The following is a 22,259-nucleotide window of genomic DNA, read 5'->3' on the forward strand; positions in this document are numbered from 1 at the left end:
AATTCTGGGGGGAAGTAATTTCTCTCAGAATTCTAAAAGACTAGCTACTCTATTGTCTAGTTTGTAAAGTTGCTTTTGGGAAGAATATGCCATTCTTATTCCTAATAGTTTCTGTGTTAGCTTCTGAATCTCCTTTTTACTCATGGTGTCCAGTAATTTCAAAAAGATAAAATTAGTTCAGGATTTCCTTCTCTTTCTGTTTACATTGTCAATCTAATCTGCAGGTTCTATTTCTCCAGCACAGGGTCCCTCAAATCTCTTTGTTGTTTCTCTTCAGTATATTTTTATTATGTTTGTTTATTTATTTAACTTTTACATGCATGTACATGTAAATGCCGTGGGGTGAAGATGGCGGTCACTCTCAGGAGTCTGTTCTCTTTTCCTACCATGTGGATACAGTGGGCTGAACTCAAGTTTTCAGACTTGGCCACAAATACGCTTCCTTGATGAGCCGTCTCTCTGGCCCTTCAAATATTTTTTCCGTGTCCTATATGAGTGGAACTCCAATAGGTTGAGTATCAGTTCTATTATTATTTTTTTTTTTGAGATCTCTTTTCTTCCATTTCCTGTATAGACTATTCTTCTTTCTAGAGTTTTAAATTTTAAGCATTTTTCCTACTCCTTTTATAATCCCACCTGTTCTTCTCCCACAGATGTATCAACTCTTTTCCTACCCTACTGAAGAAATTAATTACATTTCTGATATTTTCTTCAGCTCCTTTGAATTTCCTGCATCCTCTGAGCCCTTTCTTTGTGTTCTCTCAAATGTCTTTTGATGACTGTGCACACAGAAACGCAGGGATCTGAGGCTCACCATGAACCAGGGTGAGTGTGAGGTGCCTTCAGGTTGATAGGCATTACTGTAGGGTGACCAAATGTCTGGATGATCTTTCGATGGAGCTCCCCAAACACTAGATCTAAACCCACGTCTCTGGACTCTCTGGTCTGTTGCCTAGAACAACAATGTAAACACGGGACAAAAAGGAGCTGGTGGTTCACACCCAGGAGGCCATGGGCTTTCAGGATTCTCTACTCTGTGCATATCTTGTCTTCTTGCTGGCATCCTCAATGATGGTGCTTTTTTTTTTTTTTTTTCCTCCTGCAAATACTCTGGTTCCTGAACAGGTTTCGGTAAGAGCAAATCTTCAACTATGTAGAGGGGGACTCACCATTTGATCATCATCCCACCACTGTATCCTATTTTGTGACCTCTGAAGTCTCTAGCTGCCAAGCCTTGGCAGGTCTAGGGAAACTGTTCTCGTGTATTTCCCTTCTCTCTCTCCCTCTGCCCTGAAGGCGGAGGGCTGGACCTTGTCCTCTATTGATGAGTCATCAACTACACTTCTCTCTCTATTTTCTGCCTTTGTCACTGGGAGATTTCACACAGTAACCTCTTACTTCCCCCTTCTCTTGAAATTCGGTACCTGGCTCTAAAATTATTTATATCACAAATACTTTTGAGAAGTTAATGACCTCTCTTTCTATAAAATCTTATGCTTTCATATGACTCCAAGGCTATGCGGCTCATCACTGGACCCTTAGAATAAAGAACCCTTGAGGTGCAGCACGAGGCGTATTTACCTCTCTGACTGTGCTACCTGAGTTAGTGAAGCGGCACCTAGCTCTTGACTGTGATTTAAAGCTGCCTGGTAAATGGTTTCTGAGAATCATCAGGCCTGAAAAGTGTCCACCTGCCGCTAAGTTTCTATTTGCTCCCCCCTCCTCATCCATCTTCCCCCTCACATCCATTCAGACCTACATCTACCCATACTGAGTAGAAAGAGTCAGCTGCCTGCTGAAGATAATATACTTCCAAAAAGAAAACAGAGAGGCAGGGGAAGTATGTCTTGATGTATTTATTTCTTGGCTCTCGCTTATTATTTTATTTTCAAATAAAATTATGTCCCTCCTCAATAATTATGACTCCTCTCGACTTTTGTGTTAATATATCTTCTCACTTGCACTTTCTCATGGTGTGTATCAGAAAAATGAGCAATAAATACAATATGTCTAACTGAAGAGACAATCAGGTGCAAATATCTAATCCTCAAGTCACCTGTTAAGAAAGGCCGTGTTATTGCCCTTTGACCTGGCCTCCAGTGGCAGCCTTTCGAGGGGCTGACATGTTTTCTGGGACAATTTTTTCCCTACCTCCTACAGCATACAACACTGAGGACTTTGAAATACCCAAGTCAGTAAGACTCCTTCTCAGGTTCCGCTAGGCCACCCATGAGTTTCTGTTGGTAGCCACCATAAGGATCTAAGGCAGTTAGGGCGTGTCTCCATTGTGAAGCTGAGTCTGCAGAGCTGTGAAGGCAGGAGGATTATCACAGACAAAGAAAGTGACTGTCGGTGGGTCTGTTGAATTCCAACAGTTGCAAAATACAACAGATGTAGTATCAGCCCTAGGTGGTGCTGTAGAGGAGTTTTTCATTGAATGGCTGCTCCTAGGTACTGGCTATGTAGCAAGGAATTGGTATGTTTGAGAAAATGGGCTTGGGAAAATACTAACAATGATTAACACTGTCATGGTGCTCAGTGTATGCCAAGCTCTCTTCTAAATATGCCACTTTCATGAACCCTTTCGAGAACCCTCTAGGTAGGTACTATTCTTATCTCCTAATAGAAGTACCAGATAACATATCTGAAGGAGCAGAGGTGGGACTAGAACCCAGACAACCTGGCTCATGAACCACCTCTATTGTGAGAGGACAGGGACAAATGTGCAGGTTTGAAGTGCCATGGACAGGTAGTAGGGCCCCACAGAATCACTTGATATGTGCTTTATCCACAAAGGGCGCTATTCTTGAGCGGTACCAGCTGGCGCTGCAAAGCCATTTGACGTTTTTAGTCTAAACTTGCCTCTGCTGCACCCAGATCAACCCGATAGCATACAGCATTTTTGCAAATGAGACTCAATAGAAAACAAAGATCTGACAGCAGATATGAAACAGCCCACTTTTATAAAATGTCTACTATATGCACAGGAGAAAGCCTACTGGATATCATCAGGAAGTCAGTGGTTAAATTACAAAAAACTTTACTTTGTGTCAAAAAATCCACAAAGAACATTTATTTATTAAAATTTATATACCCTGTATGTTTTCAGACCTTTTTTTTTTTTAAGAAAAAGAAAATTTTCTTTGTAATTTCAAAGGTTTTGGGTATGATCATTTGGTTTTTTAAAAAAGTTTTAATAGAAAATAATAAAGAAATAGCATACATTGAATTTTAAATTGCAGATATTTTTGTAACCAAACTATTCTTGATCTGAATTAAATAGCGACACTCTGCAAAGTATCCTTAGAAAATTTAGTGTTTGCACCAGCCCTGGCCAAGGGAGAGTGTAGTAGAGATCATGGCCCTCGTCTTTGCCCTCCCGGGCTGCACATACAGCCCAGTCATGTTGAGAGCCACCAAACAACTGCCTCTGTGGAGATCCTGCATCGTGGAGGAGCGCAGTAGTGGAAATGACTGGCCATCTTTGCTTCGCTTTTGGAGATGGCACATCATGCCTTGCAAACCTTGTCCTGTTTGCATCCCGGAAGGTGCCCAGTGACATAGAGTCTTCAATCCCTATCTCAGTTCGGCACTTTCTCCTTCTTCTCTCATGGACAAGGAAAGCAGAGAGTCCCACCCAGACCAGTCCAAGGGGTTTGAAAGGCAGGAAGTTCTGCTCTCCATATCTCTGCTCCATGGCAGCATGTTCTAACAGATACTCAGAGGCTTGAGTTCGCAAGTCCTGTGAGTGGGAGCAGTGAGGGAGCACTTAGCAAGAAGCCTGTAGCCTCTCGGGTTTTAATTCTAGTACCCAGAGGGCTGACAGTCACTATCCCAAGCCTTCCCTTGGTTCGTTGTTACATTTACTTTCGCCCAAGCTACTTGGACGGTTTCTTGGTAAATACCCTCTATAAGGTGCTCATGTCTTCTAAACAAATGTCCCAAGCTGCCCAGCTGCTGTTGACCCAGATCTGCTAGGGCACCTCTAATGTGAGGAATCTATCTGTAAGGGAGACTTCCCAACAGGATCCCATGGCTCTGCAGGAAGGGTGCCTTCTGTGACACCTCCAGTCATATCTCAGTCATGGGCGGAGCAGAGAGGTGAAACATTGTTCAGGACCACATTTGGGCTCTGCCCACACTTACTGCAAGCTCCACATGCTCCTGGCTGGGATTCTCCTCTTTCTTGCTTTGTGAGGCAGTGGCGACCTCTCAGAACAGGCCCTAAGGGCAAGCTGCTGAGTGTCAAGCTGTTTGATACTCTCCAGTCCACGACTTTAGGCAGAGGATTTTCTCAAGCTTTATAGTAGTGGCGACTTCTCTTGGTAACCAGCGTGGTTTCTGAGTGAGCTTGGTGGCTGCCTGTCACAGCTGGCCCGCTTTTTAAACAGCAGGTCCTTCTTTGGCAGCCAGAGATTGTGTGGAACGAAAACACCCAGAGCGGAAGAACAGCCATCACCATACCCCCTAGTCCTCAAAGGAAGGGAAGAGGCCAAACTATCTCACTGATGGTCAGTGGCCAGACCCCTTTGGTGTCAACAGCATTGACTGTTGAGCTGAAAAAGAGGCATATCAGCCTGTCTTGAGACCAGGATGTTTCCACAGCAGTTAGGGACCCGCCGCCAGCACTGACAGGCCACCCTCTCCACTATCCCAGCACAGGGCACACTGCCATCCTATGCTGCTTGCCTTCATGATCCGAGGGAGTGGGATAGTGTTGATAGCATTTGCTTTTCTTTCTTCTGAAGATGAGCATGGTAAAGTAGTTACTTGGCATTAATAAAATATTTTTAGGTTGATTTTATTGATTATATTTAGTTTTTTTCCCCACCACTTCTAAGACTTAATGTTTAACTTATCACTATACATATGACTATACTAGAAAAATATTTTGGAATGATAAAAACATTACAAATAGGAGACTATAAGGAATGCCGTGCACACACTGCCTAACTTCAGTGGAATCTGTGTTCTGTAGTCTTTCTCCATCTGTACATTCAATTACCTTGTTTAGTCCGTTTGCAAGAATGTTTCAACACAAATATCTGGCATCAGTCAACATTCCATTTTTTAAGACAGGGTTTTGCTATGTATCCCTAGACTGGCCTTGAACTCACAGCAATCCTCCTGCCTCAGCCTCCCCTAATGCTGCAATCACATATGTGGGCTGGCAATGCTCTTTCTTCCATTCGCAGGAAGTCCTGATGTGGTCATGCAAAAATCAGCCCACATGATTCTTTTTTGATAAAACATGCAGAAAGAGGGAGAGAATGGTACAAGGAAAATCCCTAAGTACCACATCAGGATGTAAGAATCATGCATCAGTTAGTTACAGGGGAAAACTCAAGGAAACTGAGGCTTCTACTTGGATTTAGATACACAATAAATAGAGCTGTCTTGTTCACATCTACTACATGCATTTTACAAAGAAGCAAAGGGAGAGACTGTTGGATTCCCAAAGCTTTAGCTTTTAACACTAAGAATGTGTGTCTTTAAGATTTCAGGGGACTTGTTCAGAAATACAGCTTGTGTTTTATTTATGATAAATTCTGAGTGAGCACAATATAGTATCACAGGTTTGTGAGCACAGAGAGAGATCACTTGGTGCATATTAATTGTGTGGAAAGCCAGGTCTCTCAAAGCTTCCCAACAGACTTGATAGATTTCAAGACCATGGGGACTCTCTAAAGCTTGCTCCAAATTTTATTTTCCATCATTGAATCAGGATTAAATATGAGACCCATGAAAATGGAAAAGTTTTTAAAGCCCCTAACTTAACACCCTTAGGTGCGGGGTGTCAGCCCCAAGAAAGAGCCGCTAGAATGTCAAACAGTGCGGAAAATGGAAGCCATGATAAATGACTGTGGCTCGGCTGCTGGGTCTTCTGACCTGAAGGATTTGGCTGGCGTCATAAAACACAGATCGACAGATTAAGCAGTTTACCAACACCATAAAAAACTCAAGAATAAACTCACTTTAAAAAAAGAAAAAGTATTGTAACCAGATGATCCCAATCCCCAGACTGCACGCATTTCCTTACAAGCCTGAGTCCGTGAGCCAGGGCTAACGCCAGACACGGTTACGTCCGTACACTTTTACAATTTACATGTCCTGAGAAAAAATACCCAGTGCAGGCTGATGGTGCAGGAGAATTTATTTTCACTAGAAAGGGAATGACTCATAACTCATGAATGGCAGTGCTTAAAATGAGTTATGGAGGTGATTCTCCTGTGAGAGGAAATGGATCGGACGATCCTTCTGCTCTATTGTATGTTTGGCTACTAGCACACCAGGTTCTTAATTACGTGTGGACTTGCTTTTTGTCTCTTATAAAATAAATGTGAATAAAGAGAACGTTAGCTAGAAGCATGGAGGGCCTAATTTGGGCTCTGCAATGCAGGTGGGAAGAATAAAAATCAAAGCTTGTTTACATGGCTAAAGAGCAGGGATCTTAAATGCAGCTGAACCGCTGTGTCCAACCGGTCAGTTCCATTGACAATTTACAGTGCCCACAGCTGATGTTCTGCAGAAATATTAAGCTCCACTCCTTCCCTAAATACAAAATTTGCCATACATTTACTTTACTTCTACATGAAGATTTAAGTGTTTTTAACATTCAACTTTTATTGTATTAGTATAGCAATGGCTATATAACATATAGCAATTATGTTAAGGTGAGTGTAACTGTTTATACTGGCAAAGTGGTGCCAGGGAAGATCCTATTTGGAGATCTCAAGCGTGATTATCATTTACTTCCGTACAGCCGGTCACAGAACAGAGCATCAAGAACTTATTGTACCCTGCAATGTCAGAATCGGCAAAGGCATATGATCCTGTCATGACGAGGATTGTGGTTACTGAAATGTTTTATTTAACAACTGGAGGGCTCTGTCCTTCCCAAGGGGGAAGCGAAGAGTTCTAATTGCGCTCCTGAGATTCCTGTTGGAAGAATTTTTAACTTCAGAGATCAAGGACTTATCTGATAACGGCAGTCAGCAGATGACAGGGGACTCTCCAGCTTGAGAACAGGACCAATTTCCCCCTCCATGTTCCTCCTGCACTCCAGTTTGAATTATCAATAAAATGGTGTGGCTGGCTCCCCAAATAACCTTGTTGACAACACAGAGATGGACTAAAGCACACCACCTCCACACTAAAGATTTAAGATTTCCCGGTAAATGTCAGGAGGTGTCAACGTGTGTGCTGTGACACTCGGTTATTATTAGTGTTTAACTGCGGCTCCCCACCAGTGCCATGCTGCCAGTACCACCATAAATTTTAATGTGATCACATGCTCTTTCTCCTTCATATCCAGTGAATTCTGCAAGATCATAATATCCTATATGAACCCTAGCTGAACCTTAGCGTGATTCGATGAGGGTTAGGTTCCGAGCAATGAGGGTTGTTTGTCATCTTATAGTGCTTAAAGATAAGACAAAAACAAAACCTGGATCCTGAATGATACAGTTCTTTAAATACTATTGTCCTAAACTAAATTCACTCAATTCAATGAATCATTATTGAGCCCCTCCAGGATGCAGGGCAATACCTGAAGCACTAACAGAGTCTGTTTCTAGGACAGTAAAGAATCCTGACTCTAAGGAAATCTTCCTTTCCCCCTTGGAAAATCTGTCAGAGAGCATATGTCATTTATAACCCCCCACCCCCAAAGTATCCCTGTAACTTAGACATCAAGACATGCCTGGAGTTTACAGAATATAAGCAAAAATGCTCCATTCCTGTATCTGGTTTACACTGTGAATGCAGGGGAGACACGGCCTTCATCTTTCATTACACATGTGCATAGTATTTCCTTCTACTTACATAAATAAGGAGAATTTGTATAGGTACCACTGATAGGTTTTTATTCTCTGTTTTAGTCACAGATGATGACAGCATTACCTAGTAATAAATTACATTTATTAGAGGAAGTCAAAACATAGTGAATTTTAACTATATAGGGATCTCTTGAAAACAAAAGATAACCTTGAAGCTTTGATCCCACAATTTTTAAAATTTCCAGCCAGGTGCATGGAACAAATAAGTAAGTGACCAATGGGGTTCCAGGTGAACTAAATGTCCATCAAAATCCACATCAAATTTCTTGTCCTATGAAGTTTTCCTTTGTTTCTTTCAATTTCTAAAATGATTTGGTTTCCTGAACATGAGCTTGGAGACTTCTGCAAAACCATTCTGAGTCAATCATCTTATTTTCTCTGTGAGATACTGCCTAGGAAATTGGCGTATATATTCATAATTTGAGTGTCCCATCATTTGTGGACCAAAATCTGCTCAGCAGTGACGCATAGCTGTGCGCTTTCCCATTCTCCCGGACAATGGGTTTAGGAAAATGCACAACCAGGTTTCAAGTCACAGGGAGAAGGCAAGATTGATCACTCATGCTAACACACAGTGGTCAGGAGGCCGTCATAAAACAGGCCATCCTCAGAAGATTGCGGCTGACCAGCTTTGTTGGGAAGGATTCTAAGGAAAACACTCATTTTGCACTGGGCTGTGTGCCTTAGTGTCTCTTGCGCCAGAAGAAAGGAAGCATTTTCAGGGAAGGTTGGTCAAGGTTTAAGCAAACCCCCCACCCACCCCTTTTTCCAGAGATTGGCTGGGAAACTTTGCCTTGGAGCGCCATCTAGAGGAAATTTCAGTATACACAGGGCTTCTCTTTTGGCTTTGTGATTCAGACTGAACCAGACAATTGGGCTATAGTCAAAAAGTCTCCTCCCTCCCTCCCTCCCTCCCTCCCTCCCTCCCTCCCTCCCTCCCTCCCTCCCTCCTTCCTTCCCTCCCTCCCTCCCTCCATTTTTGGAGGAGGTAATCCCAGCAGTTGGGGAGTAGAGGCAAGGGGATCAGGAGTTCAATATAAAGCAAACAGAAACCAGGGAAGTGAAAAGGGACGGAGGATGGGGGTGGAGAGGGAGCCCTGGAGATGGAGATAGTAGAACACAGATGCTATGTAGGCAGGAATAGGGGAATGGAGGGTTTAACTGGGAAGAGAGGAAGGAGAGAAATACAGAGGGAGAGGAGGCGAGGAGAGATAAATAACAATAAGGATTATTGAAAAAGTCATAGGGAAACATTTTTATGCTTACTTAAAATAACCACACATACGTGTGTGTGTGTGTGTGTGTGTGTGTGTGTGTGTGTGTGTGTGTACATATACATTCAGTTTAAATGCAGTTATGCTACTTGGAGCAATAATGCTCTTTCAGGGCATTAGACTCAAAGAAAACCCCCAGTGCCAGGCATGGGAAACTTCCTCTCGAGTTGTTGGCTGGGGCGGGGGTGAGGGGTCAAAGAGACTACCCATACTATAGTCTATTGGCATTGCTCTTGGTTGCCTCCCAGAACTTGTAGGTGGGACCTGTTGCTGAAGATCCTTCTTACTTCTGACACAGTACATGGAGGACTCCAGCTAGAACTGACCAGGAAGCCTACGCCCTGAAAACTAGCTCTCATGGTGTCTGAAAGGGTTATGCAAGTTGCCAAAGCAAAATCAACAATCAACAGTCCCACCTAGCTGTTAAGCCTCCCAACCACACAATGACCAGAATGTGGCCAAATATCCCCTAGGGTGTGGTAGTGGCACTGATATCTTGGAGGTAACCAACAGCTGTCTACTTGGATTTCTGTCCTGCTCAGGAGGAGGGCATTCATGTTTGGTACTGTAAACCTAGCCAACTGTCCATGGCTGGCGAGGTGGTGGACCCTGGTGGAGAACCTAGTATGGCTACTTTCCCAAACCAATATAATTCCTAACTGTATTCTAAATACATGTTCTTATCCCTGACAGGTATAGCTCTCGCTCCCCATCAAGGAAGCTTCTTTTTGCAGCAGATGAAGATTATTAGATGAATATTATTACAAGAATCCACAACTGGTCCAAATGAAAACAACAGACCATGGGGTTCCCAACCACAATTGATACATCTACAACACAGCTCCTCCACCTAAGGGAGGAGTATCTTGGAGGGGAATATCTTGGAGGAGGCAGGAAGATTGTAAGAGCCAGAGAACCAAGATGTCTGCTCTGAGATTGGTTTCTATATATGACAGGGAGGCCGGACCCACAAAATGTCAACAATGTGGTTGCCTAAACAAGATCTACATAATGATAACACCCGTTGAGGCTCCACCCCTAGATGAAGAACTACAGGCAACTGGTGGCTTCTGAAGAGAAGGAGAATCAGTCTTTTCCAGGGATGAGCTCCTGATAGATTATCCAACCCCAGCTGGTCAGCCCCAAACATATACACATAGCAACAACATCAGATGGACCCAGCAAACTGATATATAATTGTAATTGATTATGTAATTATAATTATGCAACTGAAGAGGAGGTCATGAATTGGAAAGGGTGTAGGGGGCAAGGGTGACAAGGAGGGTGGAAATTATGTAAATACAGTGTTTGTGTGAAATTTGCAAAAAATAAATAAAAATTACGTAAAAAAATTTTTAAAAAAAAGGTAAAAAGGATGCCAAGTTGAGAGGGGTGGGGATGCAGCTGATAGGAGTTAGAAGGGGGAATGAGAAGTGGATATATTCAAAATAAGTTGTATCTATGCTTGAAAATTCTCAAAAATAATAAAAACATTATGTTTTAAAAAAGAAGTTCAAGAGCATTGTCAGCTACATGGCTAGTTTAAGGCCAGCCTGGGCTACATGAGACCTTGTCTCAAAAAACAAACAAACAAACAAACAAACAAAAACCCAATTAACAGAAAAGCTCAGTTTGGGCTCTAACTTGTCACACAAAAATAAAATATGTGATCCCTTAAATGGAAACAGAGTGTCTAGTAAAAGCAATCAGTGAAAGACCTCAGCAGACTTTAGGCATGTGTAGCTCTGGTGCCCACACAGACATAATATGGGTACCCTTTTGCTCCAGGAGATCCTATGTCAGAAACTAGATTTGTTTCAAACTTTGTCTTCATACATCAAGCAAGATTAGCCATCTCCAGAATTATTTTCTTGATCCAAAAAATTCTGCTTAGCCAGATTTCCAAGATCCAACTGGAGAAGACCCTTGCGTGAGGAAAACAAAAGTTGGCGTTTCCGCCCGCTGTAATCCTTCACTAAGTTCAGTGAAACGTAGGAGCGGAAAGTAACGACTCCTCCAGATGCAACCACAGAGTTCGGTGTGCGGGAGACTAAAATAATATCCACTGACATCTTCTTTCCAAACACCCCTTTCTGCACTGCGCCGCCTCCCGCCCGTCTCCCTCCCAGAACTTCAACAGTGAAGGCTTCTATTTTTGCAGCAGCATGAATACAAAAACAGAACCCAGACTTTTTCTAACAGAGACCCCCTTCAAGTTGCTGAGCAAACACAAAGCATCCTTAAAACACTCTGACAGGATGACGTCCCCAGCTATGGGGGGTGGGGCATAGCTGGAAAGCGCTACTTTTCTTACACTGCTTAGGAAGCATCAAGACGGTTGGCACTACAAAAATGTTCAGTGATGAAAGCTCAATACTCGTTCCTTTTCACACCTGTGGGTGCACCATGCCCCCACCACCGCTGCCAGAAGTCTGTTTCCCCAGAGGCTTGTTGCAAAAGACCACCTCTGTCCTTGATATCTACAACTCATGGTGCCAGGAACATTTCTATTTCCTTTCTCTGAACAATAAATACTTCTGCTTGCTTATTTTGGCAATTCCACAAATCCACAGGTTTCCCAAGATAACTAGTTAATAAGTCATTGCCTTCTGTGAGCCAGACTCATGAGCTTTCCACACAGACACCATTTGTCTACTGAGCTCTTTTAAAGCTGAGCAAGACGAAGATGTCTTTGTTTCCAAGCAATGTTGTCCATTGAGCAAGAAAGCCTCATGAGTCAAAGCATTTTCCCTCGGTAAGTAACTTCTTGGCTCTGATGGTGTACACAATAGAAGGCGGGACCTGTCTGGCTTTCCCAGTCTGCCTCATCCTTAAGCAGAGGCGGACCCACATGAGTTCCAAAGCAGAAAGTAAAGACCTTTTAATCTCATTTTATGCACACTTAAATTGAAGCCGGTCCAACATACGCTGTTGAGAGTTGACCGAGTGTGTGACAGAGCACAGGTGTGCTGGATGCAGAGGCACATGGGAATACACATGTGAATGTTGTTGAAGGAACAAGGAATTGTCTCTTTCCTCGGTGGTTTAGCAGAGAATGAGAGATGGGGAACTTAAGACACACAGTAGAAACATCTGCCCTACACTGGCGCTGTGGGGGAGGAAGTCATTATTGATGTTTTGGGAGAAAGGGAAAATGCTGTAGAAAAACTGGCATTGGATCAGTACCTTAAAGGCTCAGGAGACGTTTAATGGATAGAGAACAGGATGGAAGATTTTCAGGAAGAAGTAGGATGTTCTTTGTTCATTTGGACCCAAACAAAATGCATTTGACACAGAAGTCCCAATTTTGTGTCTGAATTTTAAGATGGGTACAAAGACATGAGGTATTTGTACTCACATTGTAAGAATCCAGAACCCATCATCTATTTTTTGCACAACAAATATATTTATATATACTCACACATGTCTATATATCTATACTTGTCTACATTACTAAGCAGTGGAGAACCAAACATATTTGAGTCAGATGCATTCTCCTTGGTCTTTTAACAGTGTAAGCAGAAACCAGACCAACGCTTCTCACCAGCAAACGGGAACAAGTAGACAGTTTTGTTTTGACCTGGCCGTCAACATTTGCTTTCAGAGTTAATCCAAAGGCTCTTTCTGGCCAGCTGTGCTGGTGGTCTCTATAAATCACACAGGCCTCCACCAATGGGCTAGAGCCCAAGGGACAGATAAATTCAGTGTAGTGAGCTTCTGAACCCTGCATGCCCACTCTTACCCTTCCGTCTCCTGAGGCCTTACTGGGCATTTCCCCAAGCAAGTGTTCTTTCAGAATTCCATATTCTCATGGCCATGTTCATACACCTTCTTGGGTCTTTGCATCAACCCAGTCTTATCCAGGGATTTCTCTGCCCTGTGACTCATCTCAATTTCCTCCACAAAGAAATGACATGGAATTGTAGGGAGTAAGGATGGATGTGAAAAACCCAGCTTACCACAAGAGAGCACTGAAGAGACCCTGGTCTTCATTCTAGGGCAATACTCCCACTTTAAGGTGTTAACAATTTTGTAGATTTAAAGAAACTGTTGTCAAATATATAATACCAACAAGACATATATGGGTTACCATGGAATAATTGTGGGGCAATTTTTCAATGAAATAGAAATATATCAGAGGAAGCCGGGGTCCACATGAGCGGAAGGTGACCTTCCACCATCCACAAACACACTTACAGTGAGCATGGCAAACATCAGTTGGCACACGTTGAAGGCATGTCTCCAGTTGTGGTAGAGAACCATCCGATAGTTCTTCCTTACTGTCAGAAGCCATCTGCACAGGGTCTGAAATGGGAGGGGGAAGCTGTGTTAGGGAGTGGTTAAGAGTACCCATTGCTCCTGTGGAAGATCTGGGTCTGGTTCACATCCTTGACTCTGGTTTGAGGGTATCCAATAACCTCTTCTGACCTCCCTGGGTACCAAGCATGCATGTGGTGCACATTCTTGCACACAGACAAAACAGTCCTATGCACAAAATAAGAGAAATCTAATAAAGACATTTTAACAAACAAAACCCTAAACCTCCACTGACTCTCTGTGAGATTCTCGTGACACTTTCATGGGGTACACAGGCAGGGACCATCACGTACATTGCACCTTTGGAAAGCCTTTACATCACAGTGGCTACAACACTCTGCCAGGTGCACTCCTTAGCGCCAACACAGAACGTCTTACCTCATAGTCAATTTTAAACTTCTGTACCATCCCCAGCTCCATGAACATCCGGAGAGCAGCTGTGATCATGGCATCAACATCAAGGGAAAAGTCATCAAAATGGATGTCATCAATAGCCAGTTCTGACACCAGAGGGATGTTGGCTGCCTACAAAATCAAAGACATAAGCCAAGACAAGTTCACTAGCTTTACCTAACCCTGTGTCCCACTCTCTCTTGCTTATCAGAGGTGCCACATAAATCAGGCCTGACCCACACTTACACTCTGATACTGCTAAACTCTGAGCTATAAATGTCCTTTTGTTTCTGAGCAGCAAACACCCAGGAACATGGAGGGGGGAGGGAGAGAAAGCAAGCTAATTAGAAGATTAAAATATACACACTGGATCTCTCTACAGAATTCAGAATATACTACTGTCTAGTTTACGGGAACTGTGGCCACACAATATACTCTGATGCAGACTGCTACATGCAGAAACATCTGGGTGGCCAGCAGCTATGAACTTTATTTGCTTCTCTGCAGAATAGGAGGTGGGAATACGCCACTCTTCCTTGCTTCTTCCATTCTTATATCCTGTACCTTGCAAAAATACTCTTTATTAAACATACATTCTGCATACTCGGAAGGAGGGAAAAGGGCAAACAGCTCATCTCTTGTACAAAACCTGCTGCATTGATAAAAGATGCTTGGAGAGTTAGCACAGTTTCAGTTAAAAGATAAATTTAGCTATATTGTTTAGCATTTAGCAATATACAGGACAATTCTAGTACTAGTCAGACATATTTAGAGTTTCCAAACACCCCTGTTAGGTGGCTGTTAGTTATCCTGCACAAACTGAAAGGGGGGGAATGCAAATCTTTGGAAATGGTTTTTACGCCAATTGGTTGGGTTTACCCTGCCATTTGGGCCACTCTTGCTGTGTGTGTGTGTGTGGGGGGGGGTTGTTTTATGACTTTCAAGTTACCAGAGACCATTGTGTATTTGTGTTCCTAGTCTATTCACTGGGTATAAATTACCCTGCAAGTAATTTATGCCCTGGAACTACTTTGGCTAAGCAATTAAATCCAGCTCTGGTCACTCCAGGCATTCCAGAAACCACACAATCAATCCTGCCTCTCCAACCCTGTGCTTTTCTGCAAAAGTTTATGTGCCTAAGCTGAAATACAAACACTGGCTATTCCCCACACTGTGGATGAGCAATGACCATATCTATGTGTTGGGACAATTAAGCTTCCATTTTGAAGACTTTACTTCTATCAAAAATTAATTCCCTTAGGCTTTACCAGATCATTTTAATATACCAATAGGTTTGTAGATACTAGATTCCTGGAATTAAATGGTAAGGTTTGTGAAATTCCCAGTGGTAGATAGCTTCTTGGTGTGTACGTGTCCCTGTGAAAGAACCTTGTTTATTTATTTACTTTAAAACTTTTTCATCGAAGATAGATCAATCTCTATCAGTTTTTTTAAATAAGTGTACAAAATAATGGGTTTCATTATGAATGTCACACACGAGTATCAAGCATTCTGCTCAAAGTGAACCCCTTTCCCATCTCTCTTGCTATTAGCCCAGTTCCTCTCCACCAATAGCCTCACTTCCACATTAATGTTGCACATATATCTGAATACACATCCCACAGATGAGCAAAACCACACAATATTTGCCTTTCTGAGTCTGGCTTACTTCGTTTAGCATGATAATTCCCAGATCCATTTTATTTATTTATTATTTATTTATGTCTGTCTATTTATTTGCTTCAAGCAACACAATTTTATTTTTCTTTTGGTATTTGAGTGTGTGCCTGTTTGTGTGTGTGTTTGCACACTCACACAAGTGTGTGCATGTGGAGCCAGGGGCTGATGTTGTGTCTCCCACTGTCTTCTCCACCTCACTCTGTTTGAGAGAGGGCCTATCACTCAATTAGAACTCACCCAGTTGGTTAGGATGTCTGGCCAATGATCTCCAGGGATCTGCCTGTCCCATGTTTGTGCCCACCTCTGTTCCCTGTCTGTTCCTGCCATGGCACTAAAGTTACAGAAGTGTGCAGCTTCATGTGGAGCTGGGCATCTGAACTCTGGTCCTCATGTTCCCACAACAACCACTTTCCACTGAGCCATCTCCTAGCCCAACCCTTCTTCTTTCTGGCTGACCAAACTCCACATCATGGTATATCACTGTCTGCATGAAATGCATTTTATGTATGTTATTCTGCTGACAGACATCTAGGTTGATTCCATATTTTGGCAATTGTTAACAGAGTATCAATAAACACTGAGACACTTGGATCTCTGCAGGATTAAACCATCAGTGTTGAAAGCAAATCAGCTCCACTGTGCTGTTAGAAACACACACAAAGTCACATTCCTCTGACACACAGTCATATTCCTCTGGTAACAACTGTTTTCTTACCCAGAGCAACCACTTTCAACACCTAGATTTATTTTAATCTAGTAAGATAGTTGCAGTTTTATTACTTCTTACAATTATTTTGTTTTAGGAATTATTCAAGTTCCCACCATTGAAGAAAATGGTCAAGCATCTGACTCATGCTACAGCTGAGAATTTCCATTGTCTCATGTACTAGCCCATTTCATACATACATACAAGCATGCCTGCTTGCATATATACATACACATATACATACATACTTTGTTTTGTTAGGTAATATTCAACAATTATATCATTATGCCCTCCTGCAAGACATTCATAGTTAGCTCACACAATTCACGATGACCACCTGTCAATTCCCTGACCCTATTTTAAATGTTATAGTAGTATATTAGCAGCTTGTTCTTCAGCCTCCCAGTGGAGTGAAGGCCGGCCTGGAACTCCCTCCTGAGTGCTGGGACTAGTCACATGCCACCGGGTCAGGCTAACAATCTTCTTTACTGTGTGCTTTGTTGCCTGTGTGCCTACCATTAGTTCAGACTTCTTTCAATACATTGGGAGAGAACCTACTAATGACAACATTGTCTCCTTTAAAAATGCTTTAGATGCTTTGGACAATCTACCATTTTCATGAAGAAATGCCTCCCAGGTTCCTGCTCTGACTTCCCTAGATGAGGGACTGCAACTCACCTGTGAGGTCAAAGAAACCCTTTTCTCTCCAAGTTGTTTTGGTCAGGGCTTAACCACAGCAACAGAGAAACCAGCAGGTCCCCTTCACTCCTCTGAAGATGTTAATGACAGTCCCTTTGACATTTCTTCTCCTTCCCTAGTTTTTACCACTTTGCTTTGACCTTTGTTCTTATGGTGACAGAAAGACATATGCTAATTCACACGAAAGTTCAAGTACACAGAATTTTTAAGTGCATGTACAATGTTGTATAGCAGACCTCTAGAACATTCTTACCCTATGTAACCCTACCCTCTGAGCAACTTCTAACATACCATTCCAGCTTTTAGCGACCATCATTCCCTTTCCTCTTTCAAGTTGGGTTGCTCTAACTGTCTCGTATTTGTCTTCATGTGACTGGCTTGTTTGACCAGCATGTTGCTGTTTCATACAAGTTGGTATCTTCCCCTTTAAGGATACTATGCCAAGGGATGTGCATCCACCACACTTTTCCTTGACCCTCAGGTCTTCCTCCGTTATCCTCCAATAGAGGGAGCTGGAGATATCAGACGCTTTGCCAGTCTTGGAGGCTTTCCTTGGGTGTCAGGTAATCTTTGGTTTCCCAGTCTTGCTTAAAAGCTTCTTTTACAGCTTCGAGGTTGCCCTGTGGAGAGGCTGAGTGACCCGCTCTCTTGGGGAAGCTGTGAAGGTCCACCTTTGCTCTTTATCGGCTCCTGTTCCCCAGAGAATCTGGCTGGTACCTGGTTGGGAGTCTGTAGTGGGGTCTGACAAGCTCCAGTATGGAACTGTTCACTCAGGACCGTCTTCACCCTTGCCCTCCTCTGCACAGATGGCGCCACGCAAAGACTCCCCTGCTCTACCTTACTCAGAGGCTAGCCTCCAGGGACCCAGGGAGCAGGGCAGTGGATCCTGCATTCAATGGCCCTTAGACTCGCTGTTTGCCTGTTCCAGTTCAGCATTCATCTTTACTCAGCGCCAGCTCCTGAGCTCTTTGTAGGGAGGAGTTGATGGTAGGAAACTGATCTCCCTCCTCCCTGTTGCTAGCTATTTGACTTTCTTGGGTTTTCTAAGTTAAATCCTATTTATCTGTCTGTTCTCTGGGTTCCAAAATAGTTAGTAACTTCTTTCTCAATTTGGCTTTGAGAATCTCTACCAAATCCTTTGTGACTATTTTAAAAGGGCTTGGGAAGGGGACAAAAAGACAATGAGTATGCTTCAGTGACTATTTTAATCTATAAATGTTCAAAATGCTGTTAAGAAAGGATACTTTTTAAATGGCCAGCTTGGGAACTCAGAAGTAAGCCAGGCTTAGTGTTCAGTCCCTTCTAAGACATGTGACTGGTGGCAGCCATGTGTAGTGTGCCTGTGTGTTCGGTGTGAGCAATCACAAATAATCAGGCTGTAATAACCAACGGATACCACACTGCTTCTCCTTGGGAGAGCCTCCCCTCTCACGTCTGTGGTTCGCATTTAGAGAATGCCAAGTATTTGAGAAGATCTATGTTAGTTGCAATTTGTTCAAATTTAAGAGGAACCAGAAAACTGCGTCCATCTGCAATGACACAGGTCTCTCCGGTCTCAGCAGGAAAGTCTGCTTCTGAGTTGAAACAGGGGGCTGGAACCTCTTCAAGATTGTCACTGGAGAAACCCAAATGGTGATGGCGACATGTTGCTGCTCCCCCAGTGGCCCCTGTCTTCCGGTTATTAATAGGGTGCTCCTCTGTGCCATTATAAATTTTCTACCTTCAGAGGCACTAAATTCACTTAATTATCTCAAAAATTAAAGAATATAGGCATTTTTTCATTATGAAATGTTAATGGAAAGGAAATAAGAACATTAGGTTGAGAAATGGAGGGTGACCTCTGGTTCACTGAGACCCAACCTTATTGACCTTGTCTTCTTTCCCTAATAGGTTGATTGATCCACAGTTAAATCATACCAGCCCATACATCACCCCGAGCCCTGCTGTAAACCCTTGCTGGCATGTATGGATGCATAAAACATTCCTACACTTTCAGGAGAGATTTTTTTTTTTTTTTTTTTTTTTACTAATTTAACAATTTTGGGCAGTTTTCAGCCATACATTCCTGGGATCAGGAGCAGGTTCTCAACAATGAAGAATAAGAACCTGAGGAGCTAGATGTGGCCGCCTCATCTGCAAAAGCCTCCAGAACAGCCTTCTATGGCTGAGTTCCTTGTGCTGTAGGTACATGCGCCCCATCCCGCCTGAGGAGCTCAGGATGGGACCACATCCTCCAGGCCTATAATTACTCTAGTTCTGTGATATTAACAAAACAAATCAAAGTCAATTTCTCAAAGTGTCAGTCTCTGGCTTTTAAATATTTATAAGGTGCCATATCCCTAAATCAAAGAGGAGTGTCACAATCCAAAATAACTACTGAATTAATAGCCAGGAAATAACATTTGGATAAAGAATCATTTGGTTTACTGCAGCAATAAATGAAAACACAGAGTTATGAGTCCTGCAGCTAATTTGAATAATGCTCAAGAAGAGAGACTATCTGGCTGGAAGTACCTGGTGTCCTCCTGACCAGTCCTTTTCTTTGTTTGGATCTTAATAGTTAAGTGCTTATCAAAGGGAGTCATAAACTGCTTCCTCTACAACTGAAAAGGAGCTATAAAATGTAAAATACAATCCTGGGTCCCTTGACACACGAATGCTGCATTTTGTGATGTTCGGTAAATGGGAAGAAATAACCGAGTAGGTGGCAGGTCAGCCCTGACCATTGAAGCAGAACAGACCTGTCACCACTTGTCCCAGCCACTTCCCCACTTGCTGCTCTGGATAGAAGCAGAGGTAGAGGATGCCAGGACTGGCAGAGAGAGGCAGCTGAACTACTGTGATGCAGGAGGGGATCCAGAGCACTCTCCTCATGACCTCACTGCGACTGGGGAAAGCTTTTGGGACTTTATGACTGTGAACTCATTGGTTCTTTATAAGCACACCAAGACTATTTAAACTGGGGATATTTAAAATCCTGTAGTATAATGAAGCCACAGAAACAGATGAAATGACTGCTCTAAAATTGCAGTGTAATCAGTAGAGACATATTTGAATCTGAGCCGTAAATACTGGCTCCGAACTACCCTACTACCTCTAGAAATGGACCGATACCAAGCTAAGGGTCACCCATTCCTGTCCAGCACAAGGTAACTTAGTATGCCATGAATAGCACTTGGGATTTAGTTGCAAATGACCTGACTCATGGTCCATTTCTTTTGATGAACATCCTAGGCCCATTTGGGAGAATACGGTCTTCTTGGCTTTTATTTGTATGAATCCACTTGGGGAAATCTCTAAGCTCATAGCTGCCTTTGGAATGAACCCCAGTTAGTTTTGTGCTGATTGGACGGACACATGTAGAATCAACTCTTTTTTTTTTCTGAGACAAGGTTTCTCTGTATAACTTTGTGCCTTTCCTGGAACTCGCTCTGTAGACCAGGCTGGCCTCGAACTCACAGAGATCCACCTGCTTCCTGAGTGCTGGGATTAAAGGTGTGTGCCACCACTGCCCAGGTAGAATCAACTCTTGAGAGACCAAGACCTTCCTGAATGAATAACTTGTCTACTGGGGAGCAGACACGGACACTAGACGTGAGGTTGCTAGCACAGTGCCACCACAAAAAGTGGCGTGGGAATTCTCCCAGCATTTTTATTTAATCACCTTCTACATGCCTAGAACGTTCTTCCCAACAGAGGTAGAAGCTGATCCTATGCTGACACCCAAGTGAATCTCAGACTGAGCATTCCTTGTCTAAACCACCACAAGACCACACTGCATGGCCGCTTGAGGTATGACAGAAGGAGAAAGCCCAGCACGTAGAAACAGGAAACACTGGATGCCCGTGGCTTTTGTAATTATATTGCTGCTGCCACTGTGTTAACAGCTTTCCCTGATGTGGCAAATTCCTGAGAGAAATCCACATAAAGGAGGAAAGGCTTATGATCTCAGCTCGTGGCTGATTGGCTCCACGGCTTTTAGACCCATCACAAGAAAGAAACATTGTGATACAAGAGCCTGGTAGAGGAAGGTCACTTATCACATAACAGCCATGAAGCCAAGGAAGGGAGAGAGACAGGGCTAGAGATAGACAGGTAGATTGGTGGAGAGGGAGGGAGGGAGGAAGGGAGGGAGAGAGAGAACACAGAATATACCATTTAAGGGTATCCCCCCCACCCAGTAACCTACTTCCTCCCACTGGGCCTTGCTTCCCACTAGTTCCCCAGTGATGGCTTTAATAGATCAGCTCACTGATGTAGTTAGGGCCTTCATTATCCAGTCACTTCTCAGCTTGGGGTAGTGCGCCTTCAACATGTGAGCCTTTGGGGGCATTAGATAGCCAAACGGTAACACTCAATGCCATTTGAAAGCACATATCATTTTCACAAAGAAAAATAGAATGGACATAGGCATTTTAATGATAGACTTCTAGGCATCACACTCTACCACCTGTACAGGCTCTACCCAGCAATGCATACACCTGGGAAACAATGCAGTTCCTAAGCCTGAGGTCTGTCTAGAGATGCAGTGGAGCACACAGGCAGTTGAAGTGTGGCAATGAGGAAGGCACCGGACATTACCGTAATCCCTGAGAGAAATGTTTCAGTTTGGTGTTGTATCTTAATCAGAAATTGTCCTTAAACCTTAGCTTTATAAAGTTTTTTTTTTTTTTTGGAATAATTTAAAGAACAGTTATAACGATAAAAAAAAGCTTCAATAAAGCCTGTTCCAAAACATAAGATAACATAACTCCCTCCCTGCGACTCATGATATGCTCCTGCACAAAGAGGAACACACAGAGCAACTGGTGAAAACCCAGAAAGTTCGGAGGCAATGAGCAGAGCACCAATCACAAGCCAAGAAACCCAGACGCTCATCTGATGTGGGCATGGAGGGATGAAAGTGTTCATCGGGGAAGAGGCGGCAGGACCTAGTCCAAGCAGAGGCCAGTGCGGGCACAGAAGGCTTCTGAGTGTATCTGAAGATGACACATACCAGGATGTGTGGGTACAGAGGTGCCAAAGGCCCTTGGACTCAGAGCCATTTAGGACTTGCTTTACTCAGCTCAGAAACTTTGGCTGCCCCACCAGCTCTAACACTCGGGCTCATTCAGGTAAATGCTCTCAATTTTTTCAAACTCCTACCCATGACTTCAGACGTTAATCCAGACATCTGCTTATCCCAGGACACCATGACTGGCTTTTGTTACCTGTCCAGGTAAGTCTGCTCCCTCAACTCCAGCTGGCGACCAGTCCCTGTCCTCTGTGGTCAGAACTCCCTTCCAGGACTTCCCTTTCAAAGCTCTGTTCTTAACTTCGCAGTGGCACGTGAAAATGTCAATACCATTTTCC

General features: G+C 43.2%; 1 protein-coding gene across 1 annotated transcript in view; it reads right to left on the reverse strand.

The window, feature by feature from the left end:
* Window positions 1-22,259, reverse strand: part of Pde11a (phosphodiesterase 11A) — a 352,151-nt gene that overhangs the window by 75,322 nt on the left and 254,570 nt on the right. The window contains exons 11-12 of the mRNA XM_036186349.1: window positions 13,808-13,954; window positions 13,310-13,417 (exon numbers count right to left, since the gene is read on the reverse strand). Of these exons, the coding sequence (XP_036042242.1) occupies window positions 13,310-13,417; window positions 13,808-13,954 (255 nt within the window). The remainder of the gene's footprint in view (window positions 1-13,309; window positions 13,418-13,807; window positions 13,955-22,259) is intronic.

This window comes from Onychomys torridus, chromosome 4 (assembly GCF_903995425.1).
Source record: "Onychomys torridus chromosome 4, mOncTor1.1, whole genome shotgun sequence".
Taxonomy (NCBI): Eukaryota; Metazoa; Chordata; class Mammalia; order Rodentia; family Cricetidae; genus Onychomys; species Onychomys torridus.